This window comes from Ptychodera flava, chromosome 4 (assembly GCF_041260155.1).
Source record: "Ptychodera flava strain L36383 chromosome 4, AS_Pfla_20210202, whole genome shotgun sequence".
Classification (NCBI taxonomy): Eukaryota; Metazoa; Hemichordata; class Enteropneusta; family Ptychoderidae; genus Ptychodera; species Ptychodera flava.
This window is the reverse complement of record NC_091931.1, coordinates 33,847,864-33,864,066: the sequence shown is the minus strand read 5'-3', so window position 1 is coordinate 33,864,066 and position 16,203 is coordinate 33,847,864. Positions and strand designations below refer to the sequence as shown.

The window sequence follows — 16,203 nt, the reverse complement described above, 5'->3', positions numbered from 1 at the left end:
ATCTTTTGTCCGGGTTCACATTACGTTCAACGCTGTCCAAGCCGAGATCATTTGGTAGCGTCTAGCCGACCTTTGACCTTATACAGGTCACAATGGCTGTCTTCGACAACAGGACCATGTTCGTCCTGTTCTGGTTGTTTTTACGATTTTTGCGATTGAGACGGGACAATTTGACCCATCGATCGCTTTTAAACGAGATATCTGGTATACAAGAGTTAACTGGTGAACCTCGAAGGCGAAATCGACGGAGTGGTCGTCAGCAGCGTGAGGAAATTCGGCGGTCAAGAAGGCGCTTTGTGTTTCTGACAACAATTGCCGCAAATGCGCCATTGGTGAATACGGTCGATCGGAGAATATGGACACGGTTCCGAAGTCGTAATTGGTGGGAAGATGTCGTTCTCCGAACATGGAACGATTCGGACTGGGTCGAGAATTTCAGGTAAGCCCTTGTCTACGTCTGTGATTCGGTCATGTTTTCGCATGATGATTCCTTCCAACAACGTATCTCTATGAAATCCGAGTCGACCCTTTGTTTCAGCTCAAGCTCACACGAAACTATGTTCGATATCTCTCCGTGGAAAGATCGGCAATTATCTCGTAAGGTGTATATATCACTGTTTAGTGAATATTTTCTGAATATTTTGTGTTCATTTTTGTAAAATCGATCAAAGTGAGCTGTCAAATTCTAAGTAGACAGTACTACAGACAACATGTCAGTACTGAGTACATACATGTTGTGAAAACATGTTCTGCTCTATGCTGCGCACTATTCATGTCGGACATGAGCTCATGTACATTTTATTCAAATGAATTAGGTGAAACCGGTGCAAGAGATGTCTATCCATCATTTTTCATTTGGTTGGGGCAGTTATGAGGCTTTTACAACTTCATGCACACACCAAACATAATAAATAAGGAAAAAAAATAGAATTTTAATTTTTCTTTACTATACATGTTTACAGCAATGTTCAGTTTTTTCGTGCTTTTCTTCTTTTTTTCACGTAACACATATGCAATGTTGTTACTTATGTTATTAATAAATATTGAATTAAATTTTTGAGTCTTCAGATATCCAGATCAGATCAGATGTCTGTACTTTTACTTTCAATATCTTGACATGTACATGTAGAAATTGCTGTAATATAAAATTTCTTTTATTGTATTGCAGGATGACAAAGGCTACTTTTCGCTTTCTTTGCAACCGTTTGCGTGATCGAATCAACCGCATCCACACACGATTTCGGAGTGCTGTTATGGTAGACCAAAGAATTGCCATCACCTTATGGAAACTTGGCACCAACTGTGACTACCGAACCATTGGGCATCTCTTTGGTGTTGGACGATCTACAGTGTGTGAAATCTTCAGAGAGACATGCAAGGCAATATGCGATGAACTCTTGGCTGAAGTCATCCACCTTCCAACACAACACGAAGCACAGGTGAGTTACTGGAGAATTTCTCAACTAAATATATGACCAGTATATGTAATGGACACCAATTCTTCTTTTTATTTATATTGTACTACATCATGGAGCAACAATAATGGTAAACAAATATATATCACGGGAAGGCTACCCCATACAAAATATTATTGCATTAGAAATAAATCTTAGTGATCAATGTAAGTTAAAAGCTTTGTAAAAGAATTCTCAAGATGGATAACTAGTTAGGTATGACAAAAATGTTCTTTTCAACAGCTTTGATTTCCTTAAATAGGTCAAATAATGATTATTTTTAGAAATGGTAATTCTAGAAACATTGTATTTGGAATTTTCCCAACAGAGAATTGTTGCTGGTTTCCGGAATAAGTGGGGTTTTCCACAAGCGTTAGGAGCAATAGATGGCTCGCACATTCCTATACTGGCTCCAGAAATCAATCCGACAGATTACTACAACAGGAAAGGCTTCTACTCCATTGTTTTACAAGCCATAGCAGATGACAATTACTGCTTTATGAATGTGAATGTTGGCTGGGCAGGCAGCGTGCATGATGCGAGGGTATTTGCCAATTCCAGTGTTTACCAGAAGCTTCAGGAAAATACCCTCTTTCCAAATATCACAGAGAACATTTCTGGAGTTGAAATACCCCTTGTGTTGCTAGGAGATCCAGCATACCCACTGCTGCAGAACCTGATGAAACCCTTCTCGGACAACGGACGACTGACTCCACACCAACACCGATTCAACAGGCGACTCAGCAGTGCTAGGATGGTGATAGAGAATGCGTTTGGCAGACTGAAGGGGAGGTGGCGGTGCTTGCTGAAGCGAAGTGATTGTAATTTGGACATACTGCCAAATGTGGTACTAGCCTGCTGTGTGTTACACAATCTGTGTGAACAACACAGAAACCCATTTAATGATGGCTGGCTTGAGGGAGTGGAAGACTTTGAAGGGCCAAATGAACAAGCAAACATCCCTGATGACAGATCTGCAATCAACATCAGACGAGCAATCATGGAACATTTCTCAAATGAATAGTGTTTCATTGGAGCTCCTATATTGTATATGCATGGCCATGAAAGAGTTTGCATCATGTGTATGTCATGTCCATGTGTACTTACATCCGTCCGTCAAAGTACTAGCATTACAGTAGGTCACTGCCAGCTCAACTGCTGTCCAATTTTGTAATTTTTCATGAAACTTGTTTTCGACTTGTATATTCAATATATTTTCACACAGCTATTTATGTAGTTTTATGGTCATAGTCCTGGAAGTAAAAGTTTCCTCGGTTTCACTGTATTTCAAAGCATGAAATAATAAATGATTGAAACAAAGATAATGTGTACAACAAATTAAAATGTTTTATTACAAAATACTTATTTTTGTGTTAAAAATACAAAATTGCACATTGAAAGATTTGTTTCTCAGTTCATTTACTTCAATTTTCTTTGATAATGTGTAAAACCATCCTTTCGCCATCAATAAAAAATTATTCTAAAAAATACTGATTCCTGTGTTATCTAAATTTTGCAAAGTAAATGTCCAACTCCTGAGTCCTAACTGAAAGTAAATTGCATGACGGTAAAATGATTGCACAGTAAAGTAGGGTGACAGCAGGCCTCAAACTTTATTAAAAAATTCATAATTCTAAAAAAGGAAATACTAGACAGAGAAATATAATAAAAACACAGTAAAAAAGAAAAACAAAAGATAAAATTCAAACATTCAAATTGTCATGGTTAACAAATGAAATATCATGAAGTACAGAAATACTTATTTTTGTGTTAAAAATACAAAATTGCACATTGAAAGATTTGTCTCTCAGTTCATTTACTTCAATTTTCTTTGGTAATGTGTAAAACCTGCCTTTCTCCCTCGATAAAAAATTATTCTAAAAAATACTGATTCCTGTGTTATCTAAATTTTGCAAAGTAAATGTCCAACTTCTGAGTCCTAACTGAAAGTAAATTGCATGACGGTAAAATGATTGCACAGTAAAGTAGGGTGACAGCAGGCCTCAAACTTTATTAAAAAATTCATAATTCTAAAAGAGGAAATACTAGACAGAGAAATATAAAAACACAGTACAAAAGAAATACAAAAGATGAAATTCAAACATTCAAATTGTCATTGTTGACAAATGAAATCTCATGAAATACAGTACACTTCTTAAGGGTCACTTACAAGATTCACAGAATCTGACAAAATATTTGTATTGATGAAATTTGGTGTTGTTGGAAAGTTGGGGTAATCAGGGTGTCTGTGGGTATATGTGCTGGTGGACTGTGTGTGTGCCAGATTGTGCTGGGTGTGAGGTGGTACATGTTGGGGTGGTGGTGCAGGCTGGGTATTAGGTGTGTGCTGAGTGTGGAATGGGTGTGGGGCAGGTTGGTTTGTCTGTATAAATTGGAAAAACATTCTGAACATCTGCATTTCATGCTGCCTGTTTAGTTCCCGTTGTTCCCGTTCAAACATTAGTTTACGTTCTTCAAGTTCAAACAGACGCGCTCTCTCTTCTCTTCTGATTCTTTCATACTCTTCCTCTTTTTCTTCCTTCTTTCTTTCACCCTCTTCAAATCTTTTATCTCTTTTCTGCTCATACACAAGGTGCTTCTCTAGGCATTTGTCCATCACCTTCTGCAACTTGGAATCTCTCTCATTGCTTTTTTTCTGACGTGTTTCTGGGAAAATAAGAACATAAATCATGAAAAACACACCAGTACAAAATAGAGTAACTTTGAGTTTTCATTTGACATGGTGTATTTAAGTTGTTAAAATGTATTACTTTTTCATCAAAAAAAGGGTATAATTTTAACATAAAAATGTAAGTAAGATGAGGAAACACAAACCTCGTCTTTTTGCAACTCCTTGAGGTATTCTCTTTTGTTGGTTATCTGTAACCTGCTCCTGTTGGTTGCCTGCTTCCATCACTAGAAAGAAGGTAAGAGGCCAGAATTCAGTATAACAGACATGTACATGTACATGAAATAACCCCCCCCCCCTTCCAAAAAAAAAAATAAATGCATACACAGTCATATTAAGTTAGCCAATTTACCACAATATGATAAAGGAGTTATCATCTTTAAAGCAGAAACACCCCTTCCTGTGATTCCATTGATTTCCGTGCTGAGGTCCCACCTCACAATTTCACACACAAAAATACTGCTCTCGTTTTAATCAAGAAATATCCACTATATGACAAAATAGCCAAAGTTGTTCCAGTGTGTGCTTTCTCTTTTTGTCAACCTTTCCCCCCTTTAATGCAGTTATGTGTTGCAGCTGGATAACAACAGGATGAAGTACAAACCTTGTCTGTTTTCAACTTCAGGTATTATTTCCTGTTGGTCCTCTCTCTCTTGTTGGCTGACTACCGGTACTTCCGTTTCTGAAAAATAAGGAATAAAAGTCCATTATGTTTTTTTAACACACACTTATTTTAATTGTAAAAGTAAGTACAGCAATTTCACACCCATTTAACCGAGTTACTCTGACTGAATTACATCTGTGGATAACTTGCAAACATTTCAGCCATGTTTGATTCATGTACCTGATGTTATGACATATATTCTAATTTGGTTAGTGCAACAGAATGATATTGCAATTGTTTTCTCAATATTATTTGGTCATCCTAGAATAAAACTGAGTGGCATCCTTGCTTTACATTTTCATTTAGACTGCATTGATGATAACTCAACAGTAATTAATTGACATGTGTTGTCGTTACCTTTGTCACTATCAGAATCGCTCTCTATATACTCATGTCTTCTCTTCTTAAGAGGCACAACTCTATCTGTAGAAAAGGAAACAGAATTTTGCGATAAACTATAAACAGGGACATAGCAATGTTTGCTGCACCATGACAATGGTGAAGAAGTGATATTGCATAAGAAACAACATGCGCTCCCTGATCTATTCATTAGAAAATCATTAACATGATAATAAATCATAGTTATTTAAATTAGTCACTATCCTTTATTGAATTCCTAGGGAGAACACTTCAAATAGAAAAAAAACACTTATAAGATGCACAATTCTGACACATGTTGCATCCCATCTTCAACTCACCTGAATGCTCACTTGCACTTCCATCATTGATTTCAGTTCTTTGTTCTAAGCTTTCTGATTCAGTATGTGAATCATTTGTACTGTTTCTTTGTGTTACCTCTTCTGAAAAGATGAAAGGAAAAATAAAGTTTGATGAAATGACTCTGCCTCCAACAACTGTTTCTTGTGGTGTCCTAGTATAGAATATAATTTACTCACACAAAAATGAAAACATTTCAATTTTATTTCATCAACCAAACTACATGTTCATGGCTGAGAAAGTCAGAATAGAGAATAGTTATGGACCAAAGACGATATGCGCTCAGAAAAGCAAAACAATAAAAGTGTGAATGGACATAACAATACACATGCAACAGGCAGGGGAACTCAGCCTGGTGTACTTCCTGTTGACTGTTGATTCCCGCTGATTATGGTGCATTGTGGTAGCCCAAAAAGGTTGTAGGACGCTACCACTACATGTAACTAATAGAAAAAATATATATCATAGTCTATTATACGTACATAAAGTAACAATCGAAGAAAAATAATGTTCACGGTAGTCGTTGCCTTTGTATACACAGGCGATGCCGTACCTCGAGTTGACGAAAAGCCATGCCTTACCTTGCAATTCTTCGCCTAAACTGCAACTGTCCACAACCGAGCCTGCAGCGGGATTTACTGCAGGTCTGCTGCCCATAATCTGGCTGAGTTCTTCGTAAAACATACAGGTCTTTCTTCCCCGACCGCTTGTCCTATTATTATCCGAAACTTTTTTGAATTCGGACTTAAAATGTTTCATCTTACGTTTGCATTGATCTGGGCTACGATCAAACCCATGCTCTGACAAACGCTGTGAGATCAGATTGTAGGCGGTTCGATCCCTTGACGTGCCGTCCATAAGATTTTTGACGATATCTTCGTTCCAAATGCCTAAAAGACACTTGATCTCTTCCGTAGCCCAGTTGACTCCTCGACTCGCCATGTCTAAAATGATACTGAATCGTCAAATAGGTGAAAGACTACACTGAATGTCAACTACAGAGGGCGTCAACTGGGACCTGAGTCGGACAAAACGCGTTCACATACGCTGGTTACTGCTCGGCCAGAGACCTGGGTCGGCCACAAACCACCCCTCTCGACTAGGACAGAAATTGTCCGGACAGTGGCCGGCCAGAACCGTTCACATCAGTTTTTTGGGTCGGCCACGAACCTGGCTAGGACAAGGGCCTAGTCTTTTTTGGCTGATGTGAACGGCCCTACTAATGACCCATGGCAACTTCAACAAACACAAGTCTCAACTGATAAACTGGGCAAATGATGCTCTGCAGCGGAACAGCAATCTACGGGACCATTTTTCATCATTATTTGAGCCAGTAGAAGACACAGATGGGTATGAGCTCAGTACTGACAAGAAGGACTCACTCATAAGAGAAGTATATGCAGACATCGTGAAACTCTATGTTAGGATGGGAGCAGGACAATTCCTGAGAGACCAGCGATGCCAAATGCAGTTGACAAAAACTGAGGCACACAGGAAAAAGATAATGCAACGGGAGAAAAAGGCTGCAGAAAATGATGGCAAGGTAAAACTCGAAGCTATCATGAAAGACAGCAGTGAAGGGAAATGTGCATCACACACATTGATCCACGCCAAAGTGATTGAAAATCCCAAGTATTTTGCAACCAGGCTGTACACCAAAGATGAAATTAAGACTTTTTTCGGCCTGTATGACCTTAGGTACATTCAGAGCTACACCAAATGTAAACTGAATGACATTCTGGTCAATACAATAAAGAGTAGTGACAGAATTCCGCGGCCTGATAGACTGTAAACTGGGATTTTTAATCCTGCAGAACAGAAGCTGGACAGACGTTGTTTGCTTCCATAAATTTCCCTCAACACCTACATATACCTGCATGTGGACAGCAAACACTTTGAATCTAAGTATCATACTAATATTTACTTTTGTTGACATTTCAAATTAACTGTGTAGTGCATTCGAAAGTACTCACAAGTTCCATGATATTGTACAGCTTGCCCTCTGTTGAAAGATGGCATTCAAACCATATACTTTTTTGAAATTGAATATATCTTTGAAATATTGATTTGAAAAATGATTGGTAATATCTCTTGGAGAGTAATCAGTTGATTGACTTATGCACAGCAATAGTTTTTAAATTTTTTCTTGAGATGGGAATTCAAATTAGAGGTTGAACTTTGTCACTTTTATTACCTCTGTGTGATCTTACATCCTGCTATATATTCTTTCACCTTTTTTTTTGAAAAGATTCTTATCTTTGTTGAGGGAGTACACATATTTAATTTGTGGTTTTATGACCAACAGCTTTGCCAAGGTTAAAATAAAACAAGGAATCTCATGCTAACAAATGCCTGGCTGAAAGGTCACACACATGGCATTGAAGTGGCCTTTTGTGTCTTTTTCAACATACGTGACAATGATTGAAATACAGGTATGTGTATTGATGTCTGACAATTGATATGTAAAGACGCCTTTTTCTGCAAAGAGACAGAAGTAATGACAAATTTTGAAAGTTTATGAAATTGTCTGTAACAACATTATGCCTACAGGTGTATAAGGTAAAATATTATCTGGATTGGCAGTTCATCCAGTCAAAGCATATAGACATGCAGTTCCTTGTTACCTGGCATTGCTTTTGTCTTGTGCTCAGAAGTCAAACTGCATGATAATGAAATAGATCGAGGGCTGACTTCTCATCACAGAAACTGTGAGATACTAATCTCAAAACTACAGGTGAAATTGCCACGCAGTTGACAGAACACATTCTCAGTCTTATAGCTAAAAGTTTCGTTTCTGGAAACAACTATTATCTTTTCATTTTTGGAGCATTTCTTGTATCAAAAAGCATTTACACCTTAATCGATACATTGTAATATTATGCATTTGATCTGTACAATCCATAATCTTGACAACATGGTCGACTGCCTTAGACTTGTGTGATTCATTTAGGTGGCAAACTTGTACTTAAGGAATAAACAGTTATGTTATATGTAATGCTCTGGTAAGTTGGATGATGTTGTCAATTACTTCAATTTTTGTTAGATGTTAGAAGGAAAAGAGCTATATACTTGAAATGTCATTGTCCTGTGAAGACATTGCCCTCATGATGATTACTGCACCAAATGACAATTACAATAAATTTAAATGTTGTCGTAAAAAAACTCCCTTGGAAGTTATGCCCGCAAGTCTGTAAGTTTATCCACCTTACAATTGACAGCAAAATAGTCAATCACCTTACTCATCACGGTCATTGCGTTTCCTTTTCACTCTGAGTGATGATGGTTTGAAAAATGGCATTGCATCCACTTTACCGGAGTTGCTTTTTCGTGTGGTAGTTGTTTGTCCAAAACATATGGCATTAATTCCGGAACCATACTGTAAGTAGTGAGGGTTACTATTTTGTCCATTTTTGCCACGCTGTTGACAGAACACATTTTCAACAAGATTGCTATTTGCTCGTGCTGCAACGATCCCACTGCCCGGATATTTTGAGAAGCTGATCTCACAGACCTTCTTAAAGCCCAACACCATGGAGCTGATATCGAACCTTGCCTTCTCAGAGAGCAACATCTTGTTTCTCTGTGTCGATGGCAGACTACGTAATCCGGTCACTCTCCCTTCCCACGTCTTAAAAAACTCTAACACCCTGTCATTCTCCTCCAAACGTTGGTCTTCAAGATGGAAGTATGGCCGCATGTCGGTGAAATTTGTTATAAGCCTACTGGTATTTTCCAGCAATTGCACTGCTGCACTGATGTCTAGACGCTCCCTGTCTGATGCTCCCTGACTGTGTCTTTGTTTCTGGAACTCCTGCAGAAACAAAATAAACAAATATGATAATCAGGGGAGAGAAAGCAGTAGACAAAAAAACTAGTCCTTATTTGTAAAAAATCATTTACTGGTTTTGTTGCTATGGTAGTACAGAGAAGATACTTTCACATGGATGATAGCAAGCCTGCAATCAAAAAAATATTACCTTCATGAGATACAACATGTCTTTATTGAGGACATCTTCAGCCAAATGATTGCGCATTCGAGATGCTGGAGTCAGGTCGAAGTGCTCAGGTTTCAACCTATGATGGAGAGGGAGGGTGTGACTTTCTTGATCAAATTGGTATGCAAGTTTCCAGTATTTCCACAAAATCCTTCCCTCTCCATTTTGTAGCATCCGTGTTGCTTTGGGGGCTTCTGAACTTTTCTCCAAGCCATTACGGATTTTCTTGAAGTTGTGCTGAAATAAAAGTACAGATTATGTCACTTGCATCACTTTATTGTGACTAAAATGATGGAGACTTTGTTTTATAAAAAGAAGGTAAACCACTGAAATCATTTAAAGGTGATAATTGTCAAGAAAATTACAAAGTTAACTAAGTTAACTATGATTTTTGCCAAGACAGGCAATAAACTAATTACCCAGGTTAATTGTTAACTGTATTGAGATGTTGCTTGTCAAAAACCAAGACAAAGATTGATGAGTAAACTTACATAATCAAGATGCATGGTAGTGCCATGCTTATAAATTGCTACTCACCAAGCAAGTGCACTGCTATACATTGCCTTAAAAATGAAAGGCTACCTCAGTAAATACTAACTGGCAAGGTACTGTGACTTACCCAGGGATCCATATAAAACACCATGGGTTCATGGGTGAAGATGTTTGTTGTCGTGAAGTTATCCAAGAATGGATCCTTCCCTTTAAAATGCATCAGAACAAATGAACGATTGGCTTGCCCTCCATCTGTACAGCTAAAGGACACATGGAAACCACCTTTATGTAGCCATTTCACAGCATCCCAAAAGTGAATGTACAAGGTAGCCGGATCAATTTCATGGGTTGGCCAATGGGCGAATGGAAAACGGAAGCCTGTATTCCCAAGAAACACCATCTGTAGCACATGTGTTGCAGTAGTGGCAGAGTCTTTACCTGAAGGATGTATTGTATGACAAATATCAAGGTGATTGAGGCTGTTACACAGTAGTATATTTGTTCCATAAAAGTCTATTATATCAAAAGTTTGCGTTTCGAAGTAACAACTTTTCAAAGGTAAAAAAAAGTTTGATAAAAGGCACAATCAGTACTAGACTCCCTTTCAGCCACCAATCATGTTTTTGAAGTAAGCATATCTCCAATCATTCTTTCTCAAGATCTGATGGTTGCCAGTTTTGAGTTTTTGTCTGCAGTAATATTCAATTTATGACATAAACTTATCCTTGTCAAGTTAAAGAGTGGCTATTTCCTTGTCAAATTAAAGAGTGGCTATTTCAGCAACTCTTGACAAGCTAAATAATGGGTATGTCAGCATGTGTTTGGTACCGGTAGCAGTCAAGAAAGTGCAGTTTAGCGAACGGATAACAGGTAGCTGAAAAAATCATCGAAATTGACATACAGTCACTTAAATCAAATTAAACAAAAATTGGAAATTTTGTGTTAAAGTATGCAGAGGGGGTTGTCAAGGAAAAACTCAATTTGCAGCTATTAAAATGTTGTTCCATTGTTGTTAGAGCAGTTCACATTGCAATTGGATAACTGGGTGCTTTTAAGGACCCAGTCATCTCCTACTGCAATGTGGACTGTTGTAACATTCTATATTCAACATGTTTTTCAATATTCAGAATTTTGACTTTTTTTAATATATACACTTTACCTGTCATTAGAGTCTGCATATTTGTGCTCTCTTCCCCAAGTGAAACTAATCCGACTATTTCCGCTCCTCCATCAGTGTATCTCAGTTGTAAATCTTCCTGTGTCAGCATAAATGACAAAGTAAACATCATTTTAAAAAAGTTATTTGGAATACTGATAGTGTATTGGTCAAAGGTGTCAATGATAATTTTATACAGGGAAGCACATCTCTAATGTTCATGACAAGACAAGGCTTTTTTTATTTCAAGTTTTGTGTTTGACAGTCTTTTTAGGGGAGTAGAAGAAAACAACACACAAACCTGAATTGCCATCTCATCCATTATAAGTCCTCCAATCCTTCCTTCCGGTGAAAGCTTCAGTCTTTCAGCTTCTTCTACCATCCATGACAGGAAATGATCATTCAACCCTGGGTGGTGATCAACACTATTGACATACATACTCAATAGTCTTCCTGATGGTAAGACCATCATTCCACTCTTCCTCAGTTCCTCATAAGCTTTCTGGCTCCTCATCCAAACAGAAAGACACATTCTGATAACCCTGGGGCAGGAGACATGTAAATGATTATATTGTAACGCTTGGAAGATTGTAAAATATAATTCCAGGTTATTATCTTTGACAACACTGAATATGAATGTTCTCCAATTGATATCGCAAATAATTTTTAAAATTAATACTTTGCTTACTTTGGATGCCATCGTCTTCCATTTTGGCCCTTGCACGCCAGTGCCTTTCTCTGTTCATCCCATAGCAACACCAAATCCTGGTTGTCCCCGCATGTTGTTTTCCCATCTGTGGATTTGAAGATACTCTCAAGGTCTTCATGATTTTCACGGGAAAATATGATCATTTCATCATTTAATTTTGCCCGAAGTCGTTGTTCTCTCTTCTTTGCTTTTATTTTCTGTTTTCTTTCTAGCACCAGCTTGTTTGTAAGTTCTTGTTCGGTCATATAAGACTCTCTCTTGTATTTTGATGTTTCTGACGTTGTTACGCTGAACATATCTCTCCCGCAGTTTTTCTTCACGGTAGCGCAACGTTTACACACCGTTTCTGGATTTTCAGTTGAAAGTATCATTTGACACGCAACCGACCTATGAACAAGTGACGTCGACACAGTTTCATCTTCATGTTGCACCCAGTCCTCTGCTCTACCAATAACTTCACCCTTCAAGGATCTTGTATCTCTCCGTGTAAGAACATCAAACCCTGGGCAAAGTTTGGCGGCTGCTGCCACCAAAAATAAAGTGTAGATTTCGTCACTGGCTCCACTGAGAACAGTGGGTAAACCAAAGCACTGAGTAGCTTTTCTGCCGGAGATGCGCAAAGTCCAGGTAAAGTCCTCATAGATTCGCAATTCACGAATCACTTTCTGTTGGTTGCACAATTTACCATGTTCAAAAAGTAACCACTCGAAACAGGGGGAAAGCTGCGATTCGTCTAATGGTTTCCCACTCGAGTCACTGTTGTTGGAATTCTGCCGACCTCTGGGAATCCAACCGCTACCACGCGTGTCCAGCTTTAACAAATCTGACCATACAAATTGATCTGGATATTTGAGCAATTTATCTCCGGGTCCTCTGTCCAAGTTGACGTAGACGTGACTAAGAATTTCGTTAAGGTAAAATTGAATTCTGCATTCCTCAAACGAATGACATGAGACGGCCACAATAATTAGAACAAATAACGAACACACAAATGTCATACAAGTTTTTCACTAGGGTCAAGGTTCACTGTTGAAAATCGATAATCTTGTATTCTCGACCGCGGAGTGACGTCAGTTGGTGAAACGCATACGAGCGAGGTGAAAGAGAGATCAGACGATACAGAAGAGCGAATGATACAGATATTGTGTGGAGAAAAGCAGAACTAAACTTTGCGCTATGACGCAAAAATGACGTAAAAAAAACCGCAAGTACCCGGATGACCTGCAGTCGAGAATTATAGCTAAAAGCTGTATTAACCGCCATCTTGGAAATCGCAAAGGATTATGGGGCGACCACAGTGCTATTGGAGGGGCAAATCCGGAAACATGTCACTCAAGCCATAGAGTTCTAGCATACACATCGTACCAGATACTCCGCTATTTCTGATCATTTCTTCTACAGAACTACTAAAACAGCTCTAAATTCCACCAGAAAAATATTTTTCGATTTGAAATCGTTTAATTAATCGGAAATTAACACCGCTGAAACAATTCAATCGTCAAATTAATAAAAAGGACCATAGGCCTAATCATGAAATTTACGCGAAACATGGGTTTTTTATGTGATGACAGATTTATTGCATGAACGGTAACATTTTTGAGATCGACAAATTTGTCATTCAAACTACGAGTAAGTGGAAATATATAATTGTATATAATGTAGAATTGACAAGAAGATAAGAATCCAAAGGCGTTTAGTGCATTAGTCTGTACTTACGAAAATAATAAAATCTGACATCACCGATCATAAGAAACGTGGTGTTGAAGAACATATTTTTTTAACAGTAGACTACGGCGACCATTTTCGGTAAGTATAATTCTAACTTTAGCAAACTTCTGAAACAAACATATGAAGAGTAACTTCAACAGTCTTGGTTTTGTTCTACTCTCGTTATCACATTAATCAAATGTCGGGAAAGCATGTACATTTTCGATATCTGTTTAGCGACTGTGTAACCCCCTCTCTCTCGAGACAAGTCTAGCTATTTGATGTTTTATTTTGCCGACATTTATTTAATGGTTCACGGTTAACGCTCGATAATGATGTCGATTTCAGGTCGATGCCATCACTCTGTTTTAATTACTCCAGTCGTGTTAAATATCTATCCTTTAAACGCGAATGCTGGTAACATCGCATCTTTTAGCGGGAAAACGCCAACTGGAGACATTTCACAGCCTGGAGCAAGTCATCACTATCAAAAGTCTGTAAAATTTTAAGGTTTTTGCTTCCGAATGGACGTATTTAAATGCACATGCAACTTCGTGCGTAAAATATTGAATGGCAATATAAATTTTATCGTTTAGAAAATATCTGACTGTCAAACTAGTCGTACAACCAACAGTAAACATGACGGAGCAATGATACCGACTTCAGAGACACTGTGTAATTTTTTTCATCGCGACCGCTGATGAGAGCAAACTCGTAAAATATACAACCTGGCCAAGTATTTGGCTTTGAATTTTCAATTGCCCCGTGTTGAGAGATGTAGGCCTAATCAAGAAGGCTTTTCGAACACAAAAAAGAGAAAGAATGAGTCAGTAAATATCGAATGATAGACGGAAGAATCGAGACTGTCTATGATTTACTCAATTGGAAACATGATATTTCGATTAATTGACTAACACAAACAAAACGAACATTTTATTCAACTAAAAAAAAAATAAGTCGGCGCCTTTCCTTGGCATCCCTGGCAATGGAGCAACACACGATGTCGTTTGGGTCTTCAAAAATCTTCTAAAACGGCTGGACGGTAATAATAATACTTTTCACGACAGAAAACAAGTAAAAGAACTTAAATCTGAACTTTAATTAATAGTTCTGCAGACGATATGATCGGAAATAGCGCAGTATCTGGTACGATGTGTATGCTAGAACTCTATGGCTTGAGCGACATGTTTCCGGGTTTGCCCCTCCAATAGCACTGTGGTCGCCCCATAATCCTTTGCGATTTCCAAGATGGCCGTTAATACAGCTTTGAGCTATACAAAACTAGTAATGCTGTTTCTACGATCACAAGTCTCATGTTCCATGTATGTGTTCATTGCCGGGTAACATGCTAAATCGTTTTATTAGACGATCACATAAACAGAACATCGATCTACTCGAACAACATCTCTGTATCAGTGTAAAAAATTGAACAAGTCAACATGCAACACTGATCGCGCCGTAAGCTATGGCGACGATGAACGTAGTATACATACGTATAGCCTATACAAGTTATTGCCGTTTCGTCCGCATATATAGTGTAAGATAAATTAAATTATGAATTCAGAAGACAAAAACTGAGTGTAAAGGATACCAACGCTTTCCGTTTATGTACATTCTGCTACGTCGGACTGACGGGAATAATTGCCGAACGATAGCACCTTTCTGGGCTGCGCAAATACGGTTGCTGGTTGCAGATATGATGTCATCTATAACGACTACTTTTCCTGGAGACTCGTGGAAATGTTTGCACAACCTGTGAAAATGTAATTTTAACGTTGCAGATTCAGATAGGTGAAATCAGGGATACACTTCATTCTGACCGACTGGTAGTAGCAGCTTGGGAGGTGGCACAGACGGACCGCCAATGCATTGCCGGCGATTATTTAAGCCCGCGGTTGCAAATGCAAGTTAACGTACAAGCTTAACAGCAGCTGTCGGCGCGTATGAAACCACCGGCGACTGTATGCATAATAACCTTAGCTGTGCAAAAAGTACGGTTTGTTTGGCGATCACTCTAGCAAAATTGTAAATGTTCACTTACCATAATAAAAAATTATCCCTGAAAGGTTGACTTGAGGACCGGTCTTGCCCGGTTAAGTTCGACACGTCCACCAACGCCATTTTCGCCGGGACACTGAAGTATGTAGAAAATCCCCTCCAATATACGTTGCCATGGTGCGTAGACACATACCATGCATTCATTAGTGGAGGTCTTACTTCGTTTATAAATGAATATTCAAGTTTGTTTTGCCTCCTGATTGTTTCTGAATACATGAATATAAAGTGTCCACTAGTTTTACGGACCACATCTGGACACGGCTTTTGAGAGTTTCAGCCCTTTCTTGTGTTATACCTTACTGGCGCGTTCGTTGTTGACTTTGTCAAATTTAATCCGGTGATAATCTGGTGACAGCGTCCACAGCTTAGTAATTTACCCTTGCTTACTTTGGCCAATTAGGCACTCAAACTCATCAGATAATAGATACAGCATGTTGATAAAACGTTAACGCAAGATTGTCAAGGGCAGTGCTAAGTTTAAGACCAAACACCAAAGGTTGGTAGAATATATCTTTATTAGCAATACAACGAAACACCTACCCACCCCTGGGGACGGACATTT

The 16,203-nt window shown here is 38.4% G+C and overlaps 5 protein-coding genes across 5 annotated transcripts in view; 2 read left to right on the top strand and 3 right to left on the bottom strand.

Annotated features, from left to right (window-relative positions):
- LOC139130381 (protocadherin Fat 4-like) overlaps positions 1-16,203 on the bottom strand; it is a 361,272-nt gene that overhangs the window by 248,989 nt on the left and 96,080 nt on the right. The window lies entirely within an intron of this gene.
- LOC139130385 (NXPE family member 3-like) overlaps positions 1-16,203 on the top strand; it is a 353,637-nt gene that overhangs the window by 254,885 nt on the left and 82,549 nt on the right. The gene's annotated exons all lie outside the window — the stretch shown is intronic.
- Positions 33-2,753, top strand: LOC139130388 (uncharacterized). The gene is made up of 3 exons (XM_070696193.1): positions 33-439; positions 1,169-1,439; positions 1,783-2,753. The coding sequence occupies exons 1-3, from the start codon at positions 93-95 to the stop codon at positions 2,476-2,478; spliced, it is 1,314 nt and encodes a 437-aa protein (XP_070552294.1). The 5' UTR covers positions 33-92; the 3' UTR covers positions 2,479-2,753.
- On the bottom strand, positions 2,777-7,398 carry LOC139130390 (uncharacterized). Its single transcript, XM_070696195.1, has 6 exons — positions 6,106-7,398; positions 5,506-5,607; positions 5,165-5,230; positions 4,748-4,825; positions 4,290-4,370; positions 2,777-4,121 (listed from the first exon to the last, which is right to left on the bottom strand). The coding sequence occupies exons 1-6, from the start codon at positions 6,464-6,466 to the stop codon at positions 3,610-3,612; spliced, it is 1,200 nt and encodes a 399-aa protein (XP_070552296.1). The 5' UTR covers positions 6,467-7,398; the 3' UTR covers positions 2,777-3,609.
- LOC139130383 (uncharacterized) lies at positions 7,513-15,729 on the bottom strand. Its single transcript, XM_070696183.1, has 8 exons — positions 15,625-15,729; positions 15,175-15,336; positions 11,856-12,773; positions 11,469-11,709; positions 11,171-11,267; positions 10,139-10,449; positions 9,502-9,756; positions 7,513-9,335 (listed from the first exon to the last, which is right to left on the bottom strand). The coding sequence occupies exons 1-8, from the start codon at positions 15,702-15,704 to the stop codon at positions 8,760-8,762; spliced, it is 2,640 nt and encodes an 879-aa protein (XP_070552284.1). The 5' UTR covers positions 15,705-15,729; the 3' UTR covers positions 7,513-8,759.